Source organism: Adelges cooleyi, unplaced genomic scaffold (genome assembly GCF_023614345.1).
Source record: "Adelges cooleyi isolate 19-005CV unplaced genomic scaffold, UGA_ACOO_1.1 ACOO_flye_CR_arks_rails_tigmint_CR_PRNA_9, whole genome shotgun sequence".
Taxonomy (NCBI): Eukaryota; Metazoa; Arthropoda; class Insecta; order Hemiptera; family Adelgidae; genus Adelges; species Adelges cooleyi.
Window position 1 is genome coordinate 5,452,267 of NW_026096579.1, and position 19,297 is coordinate 5,471,563.

Genomic DNA, 19,297 nt, shown 5'->3' on the forward strand with positions numbered 1-19,297 from the left:
TTTGAAAATATTTGCTGTAAACATGGTCTAAAAATATGGCAGAAAGTAGATTTAAAACACATACATAGTATTTTAAATTTAGAATGACGTATTTAAAAACATCCGATCAAACTGTTTTATAATCAAGAAAAACTCAATTCTTTCAAAATATTTAATAGTATTGTATTATACCTTCTACAGAATAATATTAATGATTTTTTTTTTGTGGATTTTTATATCTATATAACCCACTACTTGTGGTTGACTGTAAATTGGTTGATGAACAGGCCAAGCCGGTTTGAAATTACTGTATAAAATTCTACGTAGATTAATGAAAATCGGGGGGTTTTCCTGACTTATTTATATTTAATATAATTACGAGACTGAACTTAGCGAAATAAGTAAATAAGAACGAATATTTAATGCACTTTTCATTCATGTTTAAAAAATAATACACTAAAATCTAAAATATGACTCTGATCCTAGCGAGTTTTATTTCATGACACAGTTTACTTATAAATTATACATTATTATAACTGTTTTAAAAATGTTTTTTCATATTTGTGCACAGATGACACAAACAAACTACATCCATTGTATTTTGAAGCCGTTGTACAAGCAGCACTTAAAATAAAAAACCAGAAAGAATATCAAGCAGCAAGAGAAGAGTTAATAATTGCAACACAAGGTATGGTTCTCGGATTAAGGAGTTTTGAGGCAACGCCTATACCCAGAAACATAGTGCAGTGTTTATGGAAAAATAATAAGGAATTCATGAACGATGAAAAAGAGAGACTTCTAAATCATATAAAAGGTATCGTCGGAAACTTTGTAAAAGACTTTAAGAAAAAATTGAATAAAATTAATTAATTCAACATTTTATTATTTTGTCATATATGAGATATTAAACGTCATATTGTACTTTTGGACTTTGCATTTTAATTTTTTTATACGTAGTTCAATGGGCGAATTACAATATTGATATTCTAAAAATCATACCCTAGAGCATTTCATATCCAAACGTAGTTCAATAGCTCATAAATATCATAGTATGAAAATGGTCCCCACTTGCTTACTAGATACTTTTGGTGAGACATTACTATTATTGTGAAAAGTAAACTAGTAAATACAACTAATATTCCAATAAATATTTTGATTTCCCTTAAAAACCGTATGGATACAGCCAAAAATACACCTGTACAACAAAGTCAGGAATGGGCTATAACTCTACATACTTACCTGAAAAGATAGAGATGTGACCTAAATAATTGCATCAATACAGCAGAGTAGGGAACCGAAAATACTAGTCTAGCGAAGAAAAACGTTGTGACACCACAAGAGTGTGTTCGATGCAAAGCGAGAAGGTATTGGTTTTACTCTGATGTGTGTTTTTTTTTTATCTGCAACTCTATAAATCGCAAATTTCATCTAGTTGGTACTTGAGGGGGGGGGAGGGAGGTTAAAGTTGAAAAAGTTTACTTCTTCACAGACGAAATTTGAAAAAACCAAAAAAAACCGTACGAGTTTTTAACTTTTACTGGCTATAGTTTTGAGAAAAAGAGTCGGATCGAGTTGATATTTATAAGAAATATTTATTTGGTATGTCCGCACACGTCAGTTGTGTCAAATTTAAATTAAACCCATTTCCCAACCCCCCTAGAGGGGGTTCAAGTATTTGTTTTTTTAGTTTTTTAGCCGTAATTTTAAGACCCTTAAGTTGAAAATTTTTCAGTATTTAGAACTCATATATTGATAACATGTTGAACGGAAAACAAATTCGGCACTACAGGTTTTTTTTAATTGCCGGAAAACAGTGTTTTCGCAGATTGCGTATATTTTAACAAAAAACACTTAATATCAAAAAAAAAAATTTATCAAATCATTAAAACAATTTTATGTAGATCTATGCAGAATGATACTATTAAGTTTTGTGCTCAAGTTACACTTTTGACTTAAAGTTAACACAAATTCAATTTTTTTTTTTAACGTAAGTTCTTTCTAGCTGATTAAAATTGAGAACTGATATTAAATTCGTAATCGCTGACCCCAAAAACATTTAATTTGACCTCCTTTGATGTCTTTTACACAAAAATCCAGAAAAATGTTTTAGCTTCGATGCAAAGTGAGAAGGTATTGGTTTTACTCTGATGTGTGTTTTTTTTTATATGTATACACTGTAACTTTTTTAATACTGGACCAATTCCTTCGAATAGCAAATTATGAAGAGGACTGTTGTTTTTTGGATTCAGATTAAGTGTTGGTTTTTTTGCAGTATACCGCCCCAAAATGTATTTTATATTACACATTTTTTTAAATGAACACTAATGTTTTGCATATTGTTATACTGTTATTCATTTAAAGAGATTCACGCTTGATTGTTTAAATTATCTTATATTAATCTGCTTCGTGCTAATTTTAATTTTTTAGTTTATGAACTTGTAGTTCTAATTTTGTATAAAATATTTCATTATTTTATTACCATGTTCAAATTAAGATATATTTTAATAATAATTAAGTCATGAATAATAATACTTTATGTTATGACTAGATCAAATCTCGTGAACATTTAACAATATGATACTGCTCCTATACTATTATTAAAAAAACACAATTTTTTAAAATCTCATAAACTGTTGTAAACACCAATTTTTATTTACCTACAAATTTTTATGCGCCTCCAAGCCTGTCGATTTTTTATCTTAAACAACTTGTTGTAATTTTAACCGTACTTTGTAACGCGTTCTCTGACGTACATCGATCGAAATACATTTTAAATTTTCGCTTTTAATGTTATTGTAAAAATCGTTACAAACCTTTTAAAAATGAAATTTCGCATATAGGAATATTAAACTTACAATAAATAACCTGAATCTTCTATGAATACTTTAATCGGATTTTCTATTCAAAGTAGAAATATATTATGTTTTTATACAAAAATAGGGCCTGTATACGTTTTAGAAATTGAGCAAAAAAAATTACATATCAAAAATGTAGACCTCTCAATTCCGTATCAATGTATATGTTTAAAATATTAAGCTTATATAATCAAGTTGAAATGAAAAATTGTCTACGGGCCAACAGGCCTCAATAAATTCTAATGCGGTAGACGCCCCTCAATATACAACCCATAATATAATAATAAATAAAACATCATATGATCTCTTTTTTACATTTAACGCCCGATACTACAACCGATCGGGGCTTTGGCGGTTCAGATTTGGCATTTTTGTCTTTTTGATTAAGACCGATATCATAGCGATAACGCTACAGTTTGTATTGTTATTGAACGTTAATATCATTTGAAAAAATGTACATCACATTTTGATGTGTCTATGTAAAAATATTAGATCACTAAAGAAGAATACATTTGATTCTCATATACAAATTAGTTGAGTTACAATCAGATAAGATTATAGGCACAGTGGTTATGATGAATTTGGTTGCAAAAAACTACATAAACATTCGTTATACTACCACATTTATAATTTTAAGCTATGAAAACACCTATAAAGAATTACATATTTTTAAACTTAAAATTTAATTTAAATGGCACGCTAAAACATTGTTTAAAAACAGCCCAATTCCTTACAAATTTGTAAGAAATATTTTGTGTAGTGAGTAGTAATAGTAGTAGTAAGTGAGTAAGTAAGGGAGGTCTAGTATTCACTTTCAAATCACTGTATACCTAATTGTAGATACGGTAAGAGTTGATCGTCTGTCTATACAAATGTATTGTCATAGTTACCCATACATTGTAAGTAACAAAAAGAAAAAAAAATATATATATATAATAAAAGCACATTATTGTAAATACAATACCTTTTCAGCTACGCATTAAACTGATTACAATTTTAATTTAAAATAAAAAATACCCTAGGTTTTACATGTGAAAACTGTTTGATATTAAAAACAATGTTGTTCATCAATAACAATGATGATACACAGCCCTTTATCTCCTTTTATTTCACGACAATTAAAACACAGTTTACAGAATTACAAGACTTTGACTTTTATAATATATTTTATTAAATCTCTGAAAACATTTAATCCAAAAATACAATTTATGTTTTATAAAATATCTTATCTAAGTTATACCATATTTAAAATGGCATGTTTTAATGAGTTCCATTATAAATATATATTATCTCGTTATTATTTATTTTTACATAAAGAAAAAAATACATTAAAAATTACCCATTTTAATGCGTAAACGCGTCATAATAAACCCCCCCCCCCTTGTTGCTCAAATTACCGGTCACGTGTCCAACGTGTTCATTCATTTTGTTTACATAAAACTCGTACAATTTTTTTGTGCCGTTGTATCTTTTCAATGCGTCTGTATCTAATGTTTGGTACTCCGGTTGACACTTGGAGATAACATAGTCCTGCTAGAGAACCTTTGATAATTCGTCGTAGTAACTAAGGCCATCTTGTATCGCGGCTGAACATTCCACTACGCTGCGTTGGGTGAGAAATTTTTGGATCTTTGCCACGTTCCCGTGAAATTCGTCCAAACCTATATCGTCACCGACAGTGGAATGTATTTATTCCAATGCGCGCATCACCTTAAACGCGACATTAAGTAGTAGGTTTTGTAATATTGATAGTTATACGACCGATAGTTATACAGTTTTAAATATAAGTTACCGCCAATCAGTTTTATTTTATTCCGTCTCAAAATTGTACTTGTTCATTGTTGAGTTGTCACTTTGCCGATTTTGGTTTCAACGACTGGGCTGAAGCAAGCTCTCCGTAGAAAGATGTGAACTTTATACAATTGGCTGACATTGTAGGAAATGCTTCATCTGCAGAAATATTTCCCCAACAACTCAAGTTTAAAAAAAATTGAAATACAAGATAACTAAATGTAGTACATATGTGACTACTTTTTAATCTAGTCTGTTACTTTTACAACATAAGTATTAAGTAGTAGGTTTTGTAATGTTGATAGTTATACAACCGATAGTTATACAATTTTAAAAATAAGTTAAACAAGATTTTTAGTATTTCAAGGAACAATACATGCCATTTAAATTTATTATAAAATGTAGTCATTATTAATTTAATAATGATTAAAAATTATAATTAGAGCAAAAACTACAAGTAAAAAAATACTCATTTATTGTGTTTTCCTCCAATCTATAAAAATTTGTTGTTTCTGAATTACTTTGTTCAATTTTAAAACCAATTTCATAATTACGGCAAAAGATCAAAATCTTTAATAAGGTATAAATTGTAAAATTGTACTTTATTTAAAAGCTATTATGAGAATTAGAGGTGTTGTTTCTTGAGCAATGTGTTTATGCTATAAGCAGAGTTGGAAAAACTATAGAGCGCTATTAACATAAACTGAAACTTAAATGACAATGTATATATTTACTTACCTTTTTAAATTAAAAATAATTTATTGAAAAATTTTACTGGTCAAAAAACAATTTTGAACATCCTATCAAACCGTTAGTACTCAAAGATCTCGCTGCTGCCAAGGTAATTCAGGGAGGGGTTCAACAAGTTTCTCCTCTTTCTGAACTGTCTGTGGCAATTCAGTCTTATTTATATAACTTTTAAATTCCGTTTTTATTTAATTTATGTTATTTATTGAAACATACTACTACTTAATTAAACAAAATTAGTTTTGAAAATTAACTAATAATAGAATATTTAATTAATGATGTATTAAATAAAATATTATTAATATTAAATGTTTTAGTTTTAGAAATAAAACTATTTGCAATATAAATTACGCTCACAAAATATTAAATAAGCAAATATTTATAGTAATGCATAGGTACCATAAATACAAGTTTAAATATCTCAACCCATATAACATATGTTTAATGTTAAGTTATTTTGAACATAGTACAAACATTATTTGTGCATTATAATTTAAATATTTAAATATGAATGTTTATTTACCACAGTATAGATGTTTAAGTTGTAATATTTAAATTTAAATGTTATTTGTAATCTTACTATAACCTTTAATTAAACTGAAATGTCATACATAAAAACCATTATATTCATACAATGCTCAGTTGATATTTGAATTTAAACGTTTAATTACTGTTGATGGCTAAACATCCATACAAGTTTTTATAATACATGTTACTTCAATATAAATCTGCTAGTATAAGATAAATATAGTTAAAGGATTAAATTATAAATACATAACTTTTGATGTTCATACAACATTTAACCCACGTAATTAATCGTCATATTAAAATTCTGATACTTCTATCGTAGTTAGCACAAAAAACCACATATTTCAGTGTAAAAAAAATTATTAAAAATAAAATGTACAGGTTGGTAAATCATATTGTATAAAGCGAGCTACTTTTACACGTGTAATATAGGCAGTTATGGCGAGCTCGGCCCAACGACGCGGCTATTCTAAATATCCTATAATATCTCCTTAAAAAATAATTTTATTGCATCGGATTTTGACCAAATCGTTTTTAATAGTTCTTACCACAATAACTTAAAATGTAATAATAATTTTAAGAAAATTGTGCTGTGTGCTCCTTTAAATAAGGCACCTATAGCCTTATGCTCCAAAAGTTTCTTTATGCATACATATAATATATTATATATATATTCTGCGTAGCAATTATCGCACATCTGACATTATAACTTGTACGGCCGCCGCCGGTAATACGAAATTATTTTTAGAGGTACTACGAAAACCTGTTAGTTTTTATATGGGCGATCCACAGCACTACAGATTAAATATATACATAATATATTAAATCTCTAGTAGCACCACCTTATCTTAATTGAGACGGGTCGCGTCCCAGCCGCTCGAACCTCAGAGTAATAATAATACCGAATTCATCGCAATAAAATAATTTAACAATAGCTATTATACCTAATATGAAAACGTGTTTTATATATTATGTGCGTAATCACAATATGTCGCACACAACACGACAGCTGCCCTGCAGCTACTCAGCACAATCGCATAGCATCATCGTCATCATATTTAAATATAAATTATAATGTTAAAACTGTATTCTAATATAATATAAAATATCAATTAATATATAATATTTCTACTATTTCGTCAGTTCTTTAGGGGGTGCGTCGCCCCAAAATTTTCCTTTTTCAAGGGTACATGTTTTTTTTCGAAATTAGATAACATTACTTGAGAAATCACTTTTCCAAACAAAAGTTCAAGTTAAAGAAAATAACGATCACAAATAAAACTATATATCTTATAATAATTTGATTATTTTATTAATTGTTTTGTATGTATATAAAACGAGTGTTTATATTATTACATTAAACTTACATGTTTTTAATTTGAGTTTAATTGTATTGTTTACCTACAATTCATATTATTTCGATACTTCATTTGTATGATTAGTATGATATAGTAAGTATATAGTTTTACATTTAGTATTTATTTGTTGTGGGTGTATATTTATGAAATCCTAAAAATATTATCACATTAGCTTTAAAAAAATTTTAGGGGACTTTAATATTCTAATATTGGTATAATAAGTCTCGCTACATGATATTGGAGTTTGCGATATTTATATTAGTATTTTACTACTAATATAATTTATACATACAAAATATATATATAATCTGTATATCCAAATTTAAAATAATATGGCTTGTTATTTATAAATTCGTAAAATAACTAAGTAGGGGCGGGCGGATGAGGCTATAAGCTGCCGCATATATTTATCCCAAAATATGGGATATAGAAACATTGTGTAAGTATTAAGGTTATCTTAAAATGAAAAATCGTTATAAATATAGTCTTTTATCAAAGTTGTAGTAAGCTTTAATTTTTAACATTTATTGAGTGTTAAATTTTTATATTCATACAACGTGACTTTTTGGTCCAAATTTGTTCTACAAAACATTGTATAAATGTTACATTAATGTTATTTAATGGAATTTTAACTCAATTCAAACGTTTATTTAATCATTAAAGTTACTTGTTTTACGTTTGTTTAATATTGTATAAGCATTTTGTTTGCTTAGTGGGAATATTCAAAATCTTAAAATATTATTATAATTTAATAAAACTTTTAAACTCCGTTTTTATTTAATTTGTGTTATTTATTTAAACATAACACTACCTAAGTAAACAAAAATTGTTTTCAAAACATTTACGTTTAAAAATAAACTTATTGTAGAATAAATGTTTTAGTTTCAGAAATTAATCGTGATTAGTATAATCCCGATAAAATAAAATAATTTGCAATGTTAATAACGCTCACAAAATATTAAAAAGGCAAATATATTTTATAGTTATGCATAACAAATTTAAATATATTAATATTTAAAATTAGTGTATAAAGAAGAAAATTAAACTATAATACAGTCAACAACTAGTCGAATAATAATAATAATAATATTTAATGCCGCATAATATCAGAGCTGATAGGAAATGAACTCATAATAAACTAACCGTGTGTTGTTTACGCATTTATAACATACAACTAAAATGTATAATAATTATCAAAATCGTTTTAACGTTGGAGACTTGTAATAATTTAACTAGTTCGATGATAAAAGATGTTGTTTTTGTTTTCGAATATTTTCTTATTTTGGACATTGGTGTATAACTGGAACTGTTTGAAGAAGCATACAAAACAATAAATCAAAACAAGTATTCTTCTTATTTTTAATAAATAATACAACTTAAAACGTGATTTAAAACCTGTTTTAAAACGTGTTTCATAATCGGGGTTTTCCGTTAAAGAAAATTAATATACAATCATTTAGAAAAGTAATGATAAAGGTTTCAAATTTTGAATGTAAAAATACCGATACGGGTTTAAGGTAAATAAAACGCAAAAAAAATATTACTACCGTGTGTTGTTTACGCATTTATAACATACAACGAAAATTAAGAGCATAAATAAAACCTTGCATTTTATGGTTTGGAAACCCAAATTTTGGCCTCAGAGCAATCTAGTGATCACAGATAAAAAACAAATATCGATAAGAGCATTTGTATCTAATGGCAATTGAGTGCTTTATGAATTTTTAGTTATAGGGTGGGTATGATTTGTTTTACATTTGTTACATTTTTGTTTTAAATTTTTATAAATTGGAATATTCTCTTCTATATTGGAATCTATAATGTAAGAGTGACTAAATGGTTCATTTATGGTTATACAGGGTGGCCCAGGAAAATTTGATAAATGAAAAAACTTTTGTTCTAATGAATATTTTTAAGATTTTTTTTTTTTTTAAATAATTTATACTCATTTGCGCTATAAGCACCATGTATTTTATTGCACTTAACTATTTAAGTGCAATACAATTATCTTTTTATTTTTTTTATTACCTTTTTATTAAAAATTCAAGATAGCCATTTTGTTAAGAATAATTTGCTAAAAATTTTAACCGCTCGATAACCAGATTTGGACAATTACCTTTTAAGTAACTAAAAGTTAAAGAATAGGATGGGAGGTGGAGTGCGGTAGAGTAAAGAGCGTAGAGCTATTTTTATCTGCACGCATTTCTCTACCGCACTCCACCTCCCATCATACCCTGGAAATTGACTACGGAAAAAGTGTAATTCTACCAAAGGAGCCCGAAACGTCGGCTTAAAACTAGGGACATGGATATAATATCTGAAACTCATCCGTATGAATTTTTGATTTATTAACCAATTTTATCATAATTATGACACTGGCCTCTGTCGTGTTTGTGTATGTGTGTGTGTGATACGATAACATTGATTTTTTTGCAGGCGATGAAACGAAAAATTCTAAACGGACCATTCCGTTTTCAATAGTTATTTCCCTTGCATGTATTACCTCGGTTCACTGTGCCGTGGGTATGACCTCGATGTCGAACAAAGAACGCTTTGATTGAAATTAAAAATATTATATGTATAGATGTTTTTTACGTCATTCTGTTAGGACCCTATCGCTTCGCTGCCAGTTATTGACGAACACTTGGGAATACCGTTAATCGAATACATAGTCGCCGTGGGCGCCATATCCGCACTCACAACAACGTAATTTCGTTTAACCAAAATTATTATAATAATAATGATTTAGTGTTTACAGCATATGAGAAAATTTAAATTGTTCGGACGTCTACTGCAGTTTAATAGGTGCCATTTTTCCTCTGCCCCGAATTTTGTACGTCATGTCCAGCGACGAACTTTTGTTCAAGGTGTTGTCCACAGTCAATTAAGTGTTTCCGATTATTATAAAAACTTAGAAATGCGATTATCTTAAGAGAAAATGAAAAGGTGCACGTGTATTATTACATAGTGTTTGTTTTATGACGGTTTATTATTTTTCATCGATGCGCAAACAGTAGTCAAAGAAAACGAATATAGCAAAATACCGACTGAAAACGTATGTCTATTCTTGAGGTCGACAAAATCCATCGAAGGTCGACTTTTTAAACTTAAATGGTACCATAAACAAATAGTTAACTTTTTTAATGAAGACTATTTTGCCGAATATTAGGGCGATTTCTAAGAAAAATTGATATTTTTATTCTTTTCACAATAATTGTGAAAAAAAGTAAAATTTGTATTATTATAATTATAATAATTGGGTTCTTGATAACCAAATAGGACAGGTGAACTAGAAAAACGCGGGGTGCATCTTTCTACTTAGATATTAAAACCTAAGCTTTCATGCTAATGCATTAAGTTGTCTCTCATAATGCTGTCTCTCTAACCGAACGGATCAGAAAGTGATAGTATAAGTGATAGACTATAAATTGTTAAACAAATTGAGCAATTTATTTGGCGGTTTCAAAGACAACCCATTTTTTTATTTAAACTATAAAAAAAAGCTGAGTAATTTATCATAATTTTAATAAATTTCTATTAAATAAAAAATAAACAAATGATTTTTTTAATAAAAAAAAGATTTAAATGAAAACTCAGACCAACCCACAACTCCTAACACAATTGTTGCAGATTATGCTGATGACAAAGCCATTTTGTCCTGTAACTCTGACCCACAGATTGCATCCGTCAATTTGCAAAATCATCTTCTTTTAATGGAAGACTGGTACACAAAATGGCGTTTTAAAATTAATCAATCAAAATCAGTTCATACTACCTTTACTCTAAGACTTCTCCCTTGTCCTGGTGTCTCCCTATACGGAGAACAAATCCCCTCCTCTTCCTCTGTCAAGTATCTCGGTCTCACACTAGATAAACGACTCACATGGGCTCAGCACATTAAAATTAAACGGTTGTCTTTAAATAGCCGTCTGCGGTTACTCAAATCATTAATCGTAAACAATAAATTTACAGATATTAATACTAAGCTTCTAATTTATAAAACCCATATAGACTTACGGCCTCCAGCTATGGGGCAATGCTAAAAAATCCAATACCAATAAAATTCAATGCTTTCAAAATATTGTCTTAAGAAAATTAATCAATGCACCTCCTTATATCTCTAATTATACACTCCATAACGACCTTAACTTAAAAACAGTCCATGAAGAAGCTATCTCCTACTATAAAAGATTCCACATTAAATTACTCTCCCACTCTAATCCCCTTATAAAAAACCTCTCAACCTTGTCCATACCTGGAGACCCACCCAGACGTTTAAAACGTAAGTGGTGCCGTGATCTTCTATCTAATAATATCAATTAATATTAATACATAATTAAATCAATGTAAATATAAGTTTAAAAATTAAAACAAAAAAAAAAAAATCATTGGAAGTGTCACTAATAAGTAGTTTCTTCCATCAAAATGTATTCATGTTATTTATCTCTACCTTTATCATACATGCTTATTGTGCTCATTGTACAGATTGTATATTTCTGATGTAAAATAAAAAAAAAATTTTAAAAAAATTAAAACTCGACTAAGAAAACAATAAAATTGATCTAAAAAAGTTCATTCACTACATAGCTTTAAAGTTGTAAATCATAAACAAAACATTTCCCCCCTGTATGTTCATACTTTTTGAATTAATTGCTTAATAAAAAAAATGTATATTTTTAATAATTCTCGTAATATTAAAAAAAAGAAAATCTACTTGCTGACGCCGACTGAGCAAGCGTTTTAATTGGACTAACAAGACAAAGTGGGGGCAGCGAAGAGCCGTCTTACCATCTACAAAAGTATCCGATTGGTTATCCTGTGTAAACACAATATATTGCAAAAGGAGTGTAACTTGCAATTTAAGTAAATGCGGCAAGTGGAGAAGAGTCACAAAACTAACTACATAAAGTCAAACCGATCATAAACTGTACTAGTGATTTTTTGAATTTCTCACACATAACTTAACCTATAAGGTTTATCAAACAACTACCAAGTAAGTAACATTTAAAATTTTTTTTTTTTTTTGTATGTTTTAGAGTGCATTCGTCATTTGAAAATTTACTGCACATAATTTCATAGCGTTTTAAACTAAGTTTATTTTTTATTGATCGATTAGCTCTAAATAATTAACTTTATAATTATTAAAGTCTTAGGTCGAAGTAATGGTGGATTGTTGTGTTATTTTTATCTGTCCGCAATATTCAACCGAACTTGCCCTCCCGTCCTGATTTCAAAACTTTTTTAATTTTAAAAGTAATTATTGCAGACAGGTTACCGACTAGTTAAAAATAAAATGTTCTGAAATTTACTATTTAAGTTTCGGAAGTAGGTAGCGTCATATACAAGAAGTGTTTGATTAAAATATTTTTAATTATTGTATTTTTCGATAATAATTTAAATTTACTGTAGAACAAATAAATACATTTTGCTAAATAACAAATATTAATATAAAAACACCTAACCGATCACAGATAACAACTTTTATTATATTATAAACAAGAACTTAAAATTCAATATCTCATAAATTGGTACCATGTATTTTTATCGAAAAGATTCTATGAAATAATACTGCTCAGTTTATCGGAAACGTATATTTCCTAGGACATTATTTTGTACAAAACTGGAAACTAATATCGATAATTAATACGGATTTTTTTTTGCTGAGTAAATAATATAAATTGTGTGTATATAACTGTCAAATATTAATCAATAAATATTTGATTAACTCATAAATGAATTTGTTAATTTGTTTTTTAAGTGTTCTTTTTCATAATATACTTGAACAAAATTTTCAAAAATTTAAGTACTTAAAAACTGAAAAACAAATTCAAAATTTTATGAATTTTATTCAATTTTTTTACTGACTAAAGGACAAAATTTCAAAACTTTTTTTATTATTCTGATACATCATACTATACTTGTTTGATGCATAACTTTTTTTAACAATTTTTTATGTGTAAGTAACCTTTTAGTTTGACATTTTACTGGGCCCGTCGGTTGACACGAGCAAATCGCCTAGGTAGTCGGGAATTCAGAGTAGACCATAGCAGAACCTCAGATAATAACAGAACCTCTCTAAGTTAAGTTTTTGTTTTTAAAAGTGGTAATAGTATAAGTCTAATAATAATAAAAATCAACAGTTTAATTTTAGTTCAATAAAAGTATTTGGTTATTGTTATTTGTTGCAAAACACCTTCTTTTTGCCCGGCTATCCATACACATCAAACCAACGATTCTGAAATTTTTACAGCACAAAAATTTCATAATATATATTAATATATATATAAATGTAAAACATTTGATAAAAGTTTTGTAATGGAGACTTTCTTTTACTAGGAGCTGTGAGACTTTGAATTTCTAAAATTTCGTATTATAGGACTATGAATACATTTTTTTTTACGTACTCAAGGTAAAAAACAAAAAGTTAGAGGTTCTTAAGTATACAGTTCTTAATAAAATGCCAAACATTAAAGTTGTTTGTACTTCACCAAAAAAAACAAAAATTCTAAAACAAAGTTATGAATCAAAAGAGTATAGTATGATGTATCAGAATAAAAAATAAATTTTAAATTTTGACCTTGAGTACGTAAAAAAAATGTATTCATAGCCATATAATACGAAATTTGAAAAATTCAAAGTCTCACAGCTCCTTTTAAGAAAAAGTCTCTATTACAAAACTTTTAGCAAATGTTTTACATACATAATAATAAGTGTATGAAAAAGAACACTTAAATTAAAAGAGTTAAGAGAAAGTTCCATTACGATATCATAATTAGTCATTAATAGTAACGTGATCGTGAGCTTAAAGTGTTTTTACAACAAATTTCAGTAATAGCATCGCCTAAGTCCCAAAAAATGTTTAATCATTTTTTTCTTCATTTGTTTGTTTTATGGAATTGTTAGCATAGGATATGTAAGTTTGAGGCATTTAAATAATCCACTCGCACACACATTAGGTGATTTGTTATGGAATGACCCTATTATTGTTTTTTTTTTGTTATAGGTATTTTTTTGGAAATGAACTCAAAAATGCGTCTTTGTTGTGTCGTGTTATTTGCAATTTATTCCTTTGGCCTCATCGTAAGTGCAACATTCTATTTAAAAAATAAATAATATGAATATTATTCAAAAATGTATAAATTTATTTCTGTGGCTGGGAGCAAAAAAGGCCAATGTCAATTTTGTGCATAAATAAGTTAGTCCGCTAATTGCAAAAATTGAATCATTCTTTATATACTGTGAAAAAAACACACTCCGAGGCCAAAAAATGAATTACTCATTAAGAGTTTGATAAAAAAATTAACATAGAGCCTAATGGAAAATAAAAACTTCAAAGCTCATTTTCCGAAAGTTGCAAAAAGTGACATTGGCCCTTCTTGCTCCAGGCCACAGATTTGTACTCCTTTGTTTTCATAGCAACACACATGTTATCTTCAAAACTTTGAAATAATATTAATATTTTACTTTTTGTCTATAATAATAATTTAACTTAAAACGACTGGTATGATTTTATGGAAACTATTTAGGTATCCTAATATACTAGGCATTCACTAATTCCCAGAACCTCTAAAATTTATTTGACCTTTCATAGAAGCTACAAAACTGTTATACTATAATACTATTAGTATTTGAGGACAGTCGTTGGGAACTCTATAATAATACTAATAGAACTAATTATAGTATGTATGTCTTTCAGATTTTATTAGATGCTGGGTCTCCCTCGGATGAAAAATCCTCAGAGCTGAAGCGGGTGAACCAGTCCGAGGTGGCAGAGCCCTTGGATGAAGAAAAGGTGTACGAAGTCTCGTACGATTTTGATGATCCTATAGATAATCTTAAACGCAGGCTTCGTGAACCTTATTTAATCAGATGTTTTGACTTCGATTATAATACTGGTCGTTGTAAGTATCTAAATCATTATTTTGGTTTAGTTTTGTATAATACGCAAAAGAAAGAGTAGGTTAATTAAATTGATCTGAATTCCATGCTGTAGATACCACTGTTTCTTTTTCTTTTTTTGAGCGCGGGTTTAGGAAACCTATATTTATTTAATTCTCAGTTGAATTTAGAAAAACTTAATCGTTAAAAAATATACATTTTGAACATATCTGCTGTAAACATGGTCTAAAAATATGGCAGAAAGTAGATTTAAAACACATACATAGTAATTTAAATTTAGAATGATGTACTTAAAAACATCCGATCAAACTATTTTGTAATCAAGAAAAACTTAATACTTTCAAAATGATTTTTTGGTATTTTATCATACATTCTACAAAATAATATTAATGATTTTTTTTTTTGTGGGATTTTAATATCTAAAACCCACAACTTGTGGTTGACTGTAATGTGGTTGATGAACAGGCCAAGCCTGTTTTAAATTACTGTATTAAAATTCTACGTAGATTAATGAAAATCAGGGGGTTTTTCCTGATTTAATTATGTTTAATATAATTACGAGTCTGAACTTAGCGATATACTCGTAAGTAAATAAGAACGAATATTTAATGCACATTTCATTTATGTTTGATGTATATCTTTAAAAAAAAAAAATACACTAAAATCTAAAATATGGCCCTGATCCTAGCTAGCTTTTATTTCATGACATAGTTCACTTATAAATTATACATTATTATAACTGTTTTAAAAATGTTATTTTATATTTGTGCACAGATGACACAAACAAATTACATCCATTGTATCAGTTTGTCGTTGAACACGCAGCACGTGATATAACATTTTGGCTAGCACATGGAGAGGAATTGTTAATAATTGCAACACAAAGTATGGTTCTCGAATTAAAGTATGATATGGAATGGATTGAAGACAAAAAAAGAGTGGATAATTTATGGGAAAATAATAAAGAATTCACAGGCGATGAAAAAGAGAGACTTCTAAATCAAATAAAAGGTATCATCAAAATCTTTGTAAAAGACGTAAAACGTCAAAAAAATGTATTCAACATGAGATTATTTTATTCTACATAAGATATTAAACGTCATATTGTACATTATTGGACTTATGCATTTTTTTTTTATATGTAGTTCAATGGCGAATTACAATATTGATATTCTAAAAATCATACTTTAGAGCATTTCATATCCAAACGTAGTTCAATAGCTAATGAATAATATAGTATGAGAACGGTCCCCGCTTGCTTACTAGGTACTTTTGGTGAGTCATTACTAATATTGGGAAAAGTAACGAGTTAAAACTAGTAAATACACCTAGTATTCCAATAAATATTTTGATTTCCGATAAAAACCGTATGGATACAGCCAAAAGTACACCTGTACCAAAAAGATTCTTATTATTTTGTTTTGTTGAAGTTGTAATGGCTTTAAACAAATTTCGAACAATCCACCTCACACTAAACATCCATATTGGAACACTGACTGATATAGAGCTAAATATAAATTGCGCAATATATTTACAGGTAAGATATTTTTTAGTTTATAATATTTGTGTAGTGAAGAACGTAGCCTCATTACTATAATATTTATATAATAATTCCATCTTAAGTTACTATCAAATGTTAAACCTAGACATCTGTAGTAAATACACCTAGTATTCCAAAAAATATTTTGATTTCCTTTAAAAACCGTATGGATACAGCCAAAAATACACCTGTACAACAAAGTCAGGAATGGGCTATAACTCTACATACTTGATGTGACCTAAACAATTGCATCGATACAGCAGAGTAGGGAACCGAAAATACTATGGTCGGTATTTTGCCTATTGAGCAGCAATGAGAGAGAATAAGTATGTCACTAAACAACATAGCTAACCACGTTTGGGTTTTTGGACCGCTGCGCTGTGTTTAAAAAAACCCGCGTCAAAGCCGGCTGCCTTGTCGATCTCACGTTGCCAATTGCCGCCTTGACTTCATTCACCGAAAAAGCTGCACTATAGCCACAGCGTGGGGCTAGTTCTTTCTTTCTTATTTGGTAATATTCTTCAACATTCTTTTTGTGTACTTTATCCATTTTCTTCTTGGCTACTTCCATAAGTCAGGCTGCCATATTGTTAGGGCTTAGGTAATTCCGAACCGAGTCTTCTTACCAAGTCCCAGACTTGTCGGCTGGAATGGGTAAAGTTTAAGTTGGCAGTGGTTTCATGACATTTATTTTTTGTGTGTATAAATTTCCCTTGATTTATATTTCTATGTGCTTATTTGTTGTGTATCATTTCTTCAATGTTTAAAATGTATTTTTTTTTTAATAAAAATGAATTACATATAAAGATGTTATTAATTTTTGTGTGTATCCTTTTTTATTGATTTATATTTGTATTAAATATGATTATTTGTTGTGTACTTATCATTTTTTAAATATTGTAATGTACATTGCTGTATACTACTTTTATGACCATTTTCAATATAATCTTCATTTTGCAAACTATATTAGTTTGTTGTAAATTATTATTTACTTAATTAATTTTATAATTATTTTATTTTTTATTATGGCTTCAGCAGCTAGGCTATTAGCCAGACATTAGTTAACTAATTGCAATATACATAGTTGAGCTTTTATAATACAATACATTTACAAATTATTATACATGTTGATATTTTAAAAAAAATGTATTGTAGACCTACTTTTTGTCTACATTTTAGCCATTCAATTCTAAAATTATTCTAATATTATATCAGTCGTTTACGGTGGCGGCGCATTAGGTAGGCAATATCGATACATGTGCGTATCCAACAGATAGATTGACAATGTTATAATATTATAATATTTTCTGTACAATAATATATGCAATATGATACGTGTGTGCTTGTAATAGGACGTGCGCATATAAAAGAGTATCCAACCTGACGAATGTCTGTAACACCTATTCAGTAGAGACATAAGCTAAAATTGTAATGTTATATTGTAACGAATGTGTCACATTTGGCCGACCGTTACAAAAAGTGTCCGAATCACCGTTGAATGGTATTCAATACGTTTAAAACCAATAAAAAAAGCTACAAATTTGTAAAATGTTGAAAAAACTATTTTACATATTGTTGTGAAAGAGTTTGAAATTCAAAATTAGACTTGATTGAAAAATTATGTTAAATGTTAATTGTTATTATTGAGTCGATAAGATTAATGATTTAGGAATAAGAATTTTCGATAGTAATGGAAAAATCATTCATATTGAATATAAAAAAAATACGTTTTTAGTTGCGCATTTCTCAACCGCACTACTTGTCCCGTCCTGAATGTTAAACTTTAAAATAATTTATTCAAAATTGGTTACGCACTGGTCGAAAATTTAAGCAAATTATTTATTTTTTAAAAAGTTAATTGAATAAAAAATAATAATTTGAATATTGTTTAATATTGTACAATATAAAACCAAAACGTTTCCCAAAACAAAAAAGTGTATTATTATTTTAAGAGAAAACCAGCGTCTTATTCTTAATTAAGCACCCTGTATAACACCTTGTTCATTACATTTGGATTGATTTCGGACCACGAAGACTTAAAAACTTATTTTGATACCAATTACAAAACGGTTTTAGATCCGAGAACATCAGTAATACAACACATCAGTGCGTTATACGAGGTCCATCGTCATTTCGTTTCAATGTTAAAATGATGATGCTACGGTTATGTTTAAATTATTTAACTCTTGTTAAAGAGATAAACAAAGTTGGTGGCAGATCCAAGTAAAATCAGAAAATTTACGCTAAATTTGAGAAATTTACAGTGCTGTTAGCTTTACCGAGTGACGATAAAGTTAAACTGTTCAGTGAACATTTAAAAATCCATATTAACTGTGACGTTAGTACTTTAACAATTATACAAACAGAAGGAATGGATGTGGAGAGAACAATTTATGAATCTTTATATGCCAAAATAGCTTATAGTGATACCTTGACGGAATTACCAATTCTCACACTTCAAAGTATCGCTGAGAGCAACAATCTACTATTTGAAATCCCAACCAGTTCTAGGGTTTTTTTTTATTGTTGCAGAACAAAAGTAAAAAAGTTGTAGGTGTCGAAAATAGTATTCTACATGCTAATACTTTTGTTGACTACCT

The 19,297-nt window shown here is 28.4% G+C and overlaps 1 protein-coding gene across 30 annotated transcripts in view; it reads left to right on the forward strand.

Annotated features, from left to right (window-relative positions):
• The window catches only part of LOC126846503 (uncharacterized), a 123,051-nt gene extending 106,780 nt beyond the window's left edge, over positions 1 to 16,271 (forward strand). For 24 of the 30 annotated variants that reach the window (XM_050585971.1, XM_050585965.1, XM_050585955.1 and 21 more), the window contains one exon: positions 15,932 to 16,271. In XM_050585971.1, coding sequence (XP_050441928.1) covers positions 15,932 to 16,245 — 314 coding nt within the window. In that variant the 3' untranslated portion in view covers positions 16,246 to 16,271. Of the gene's footprint in view, positions 1 to 550; positions 909 to 14,954; positions 15,160 to 15,931 lie in introns of those variants that run through there. The other 6 variants (XM_050585940.1, XM_050585960.1, XM_050585959.1 and 3 more) reach the window with 2 other exon arrangements.
• Positions 16,272 to 19,297: the final 3,026 nt, after the last annotated feature.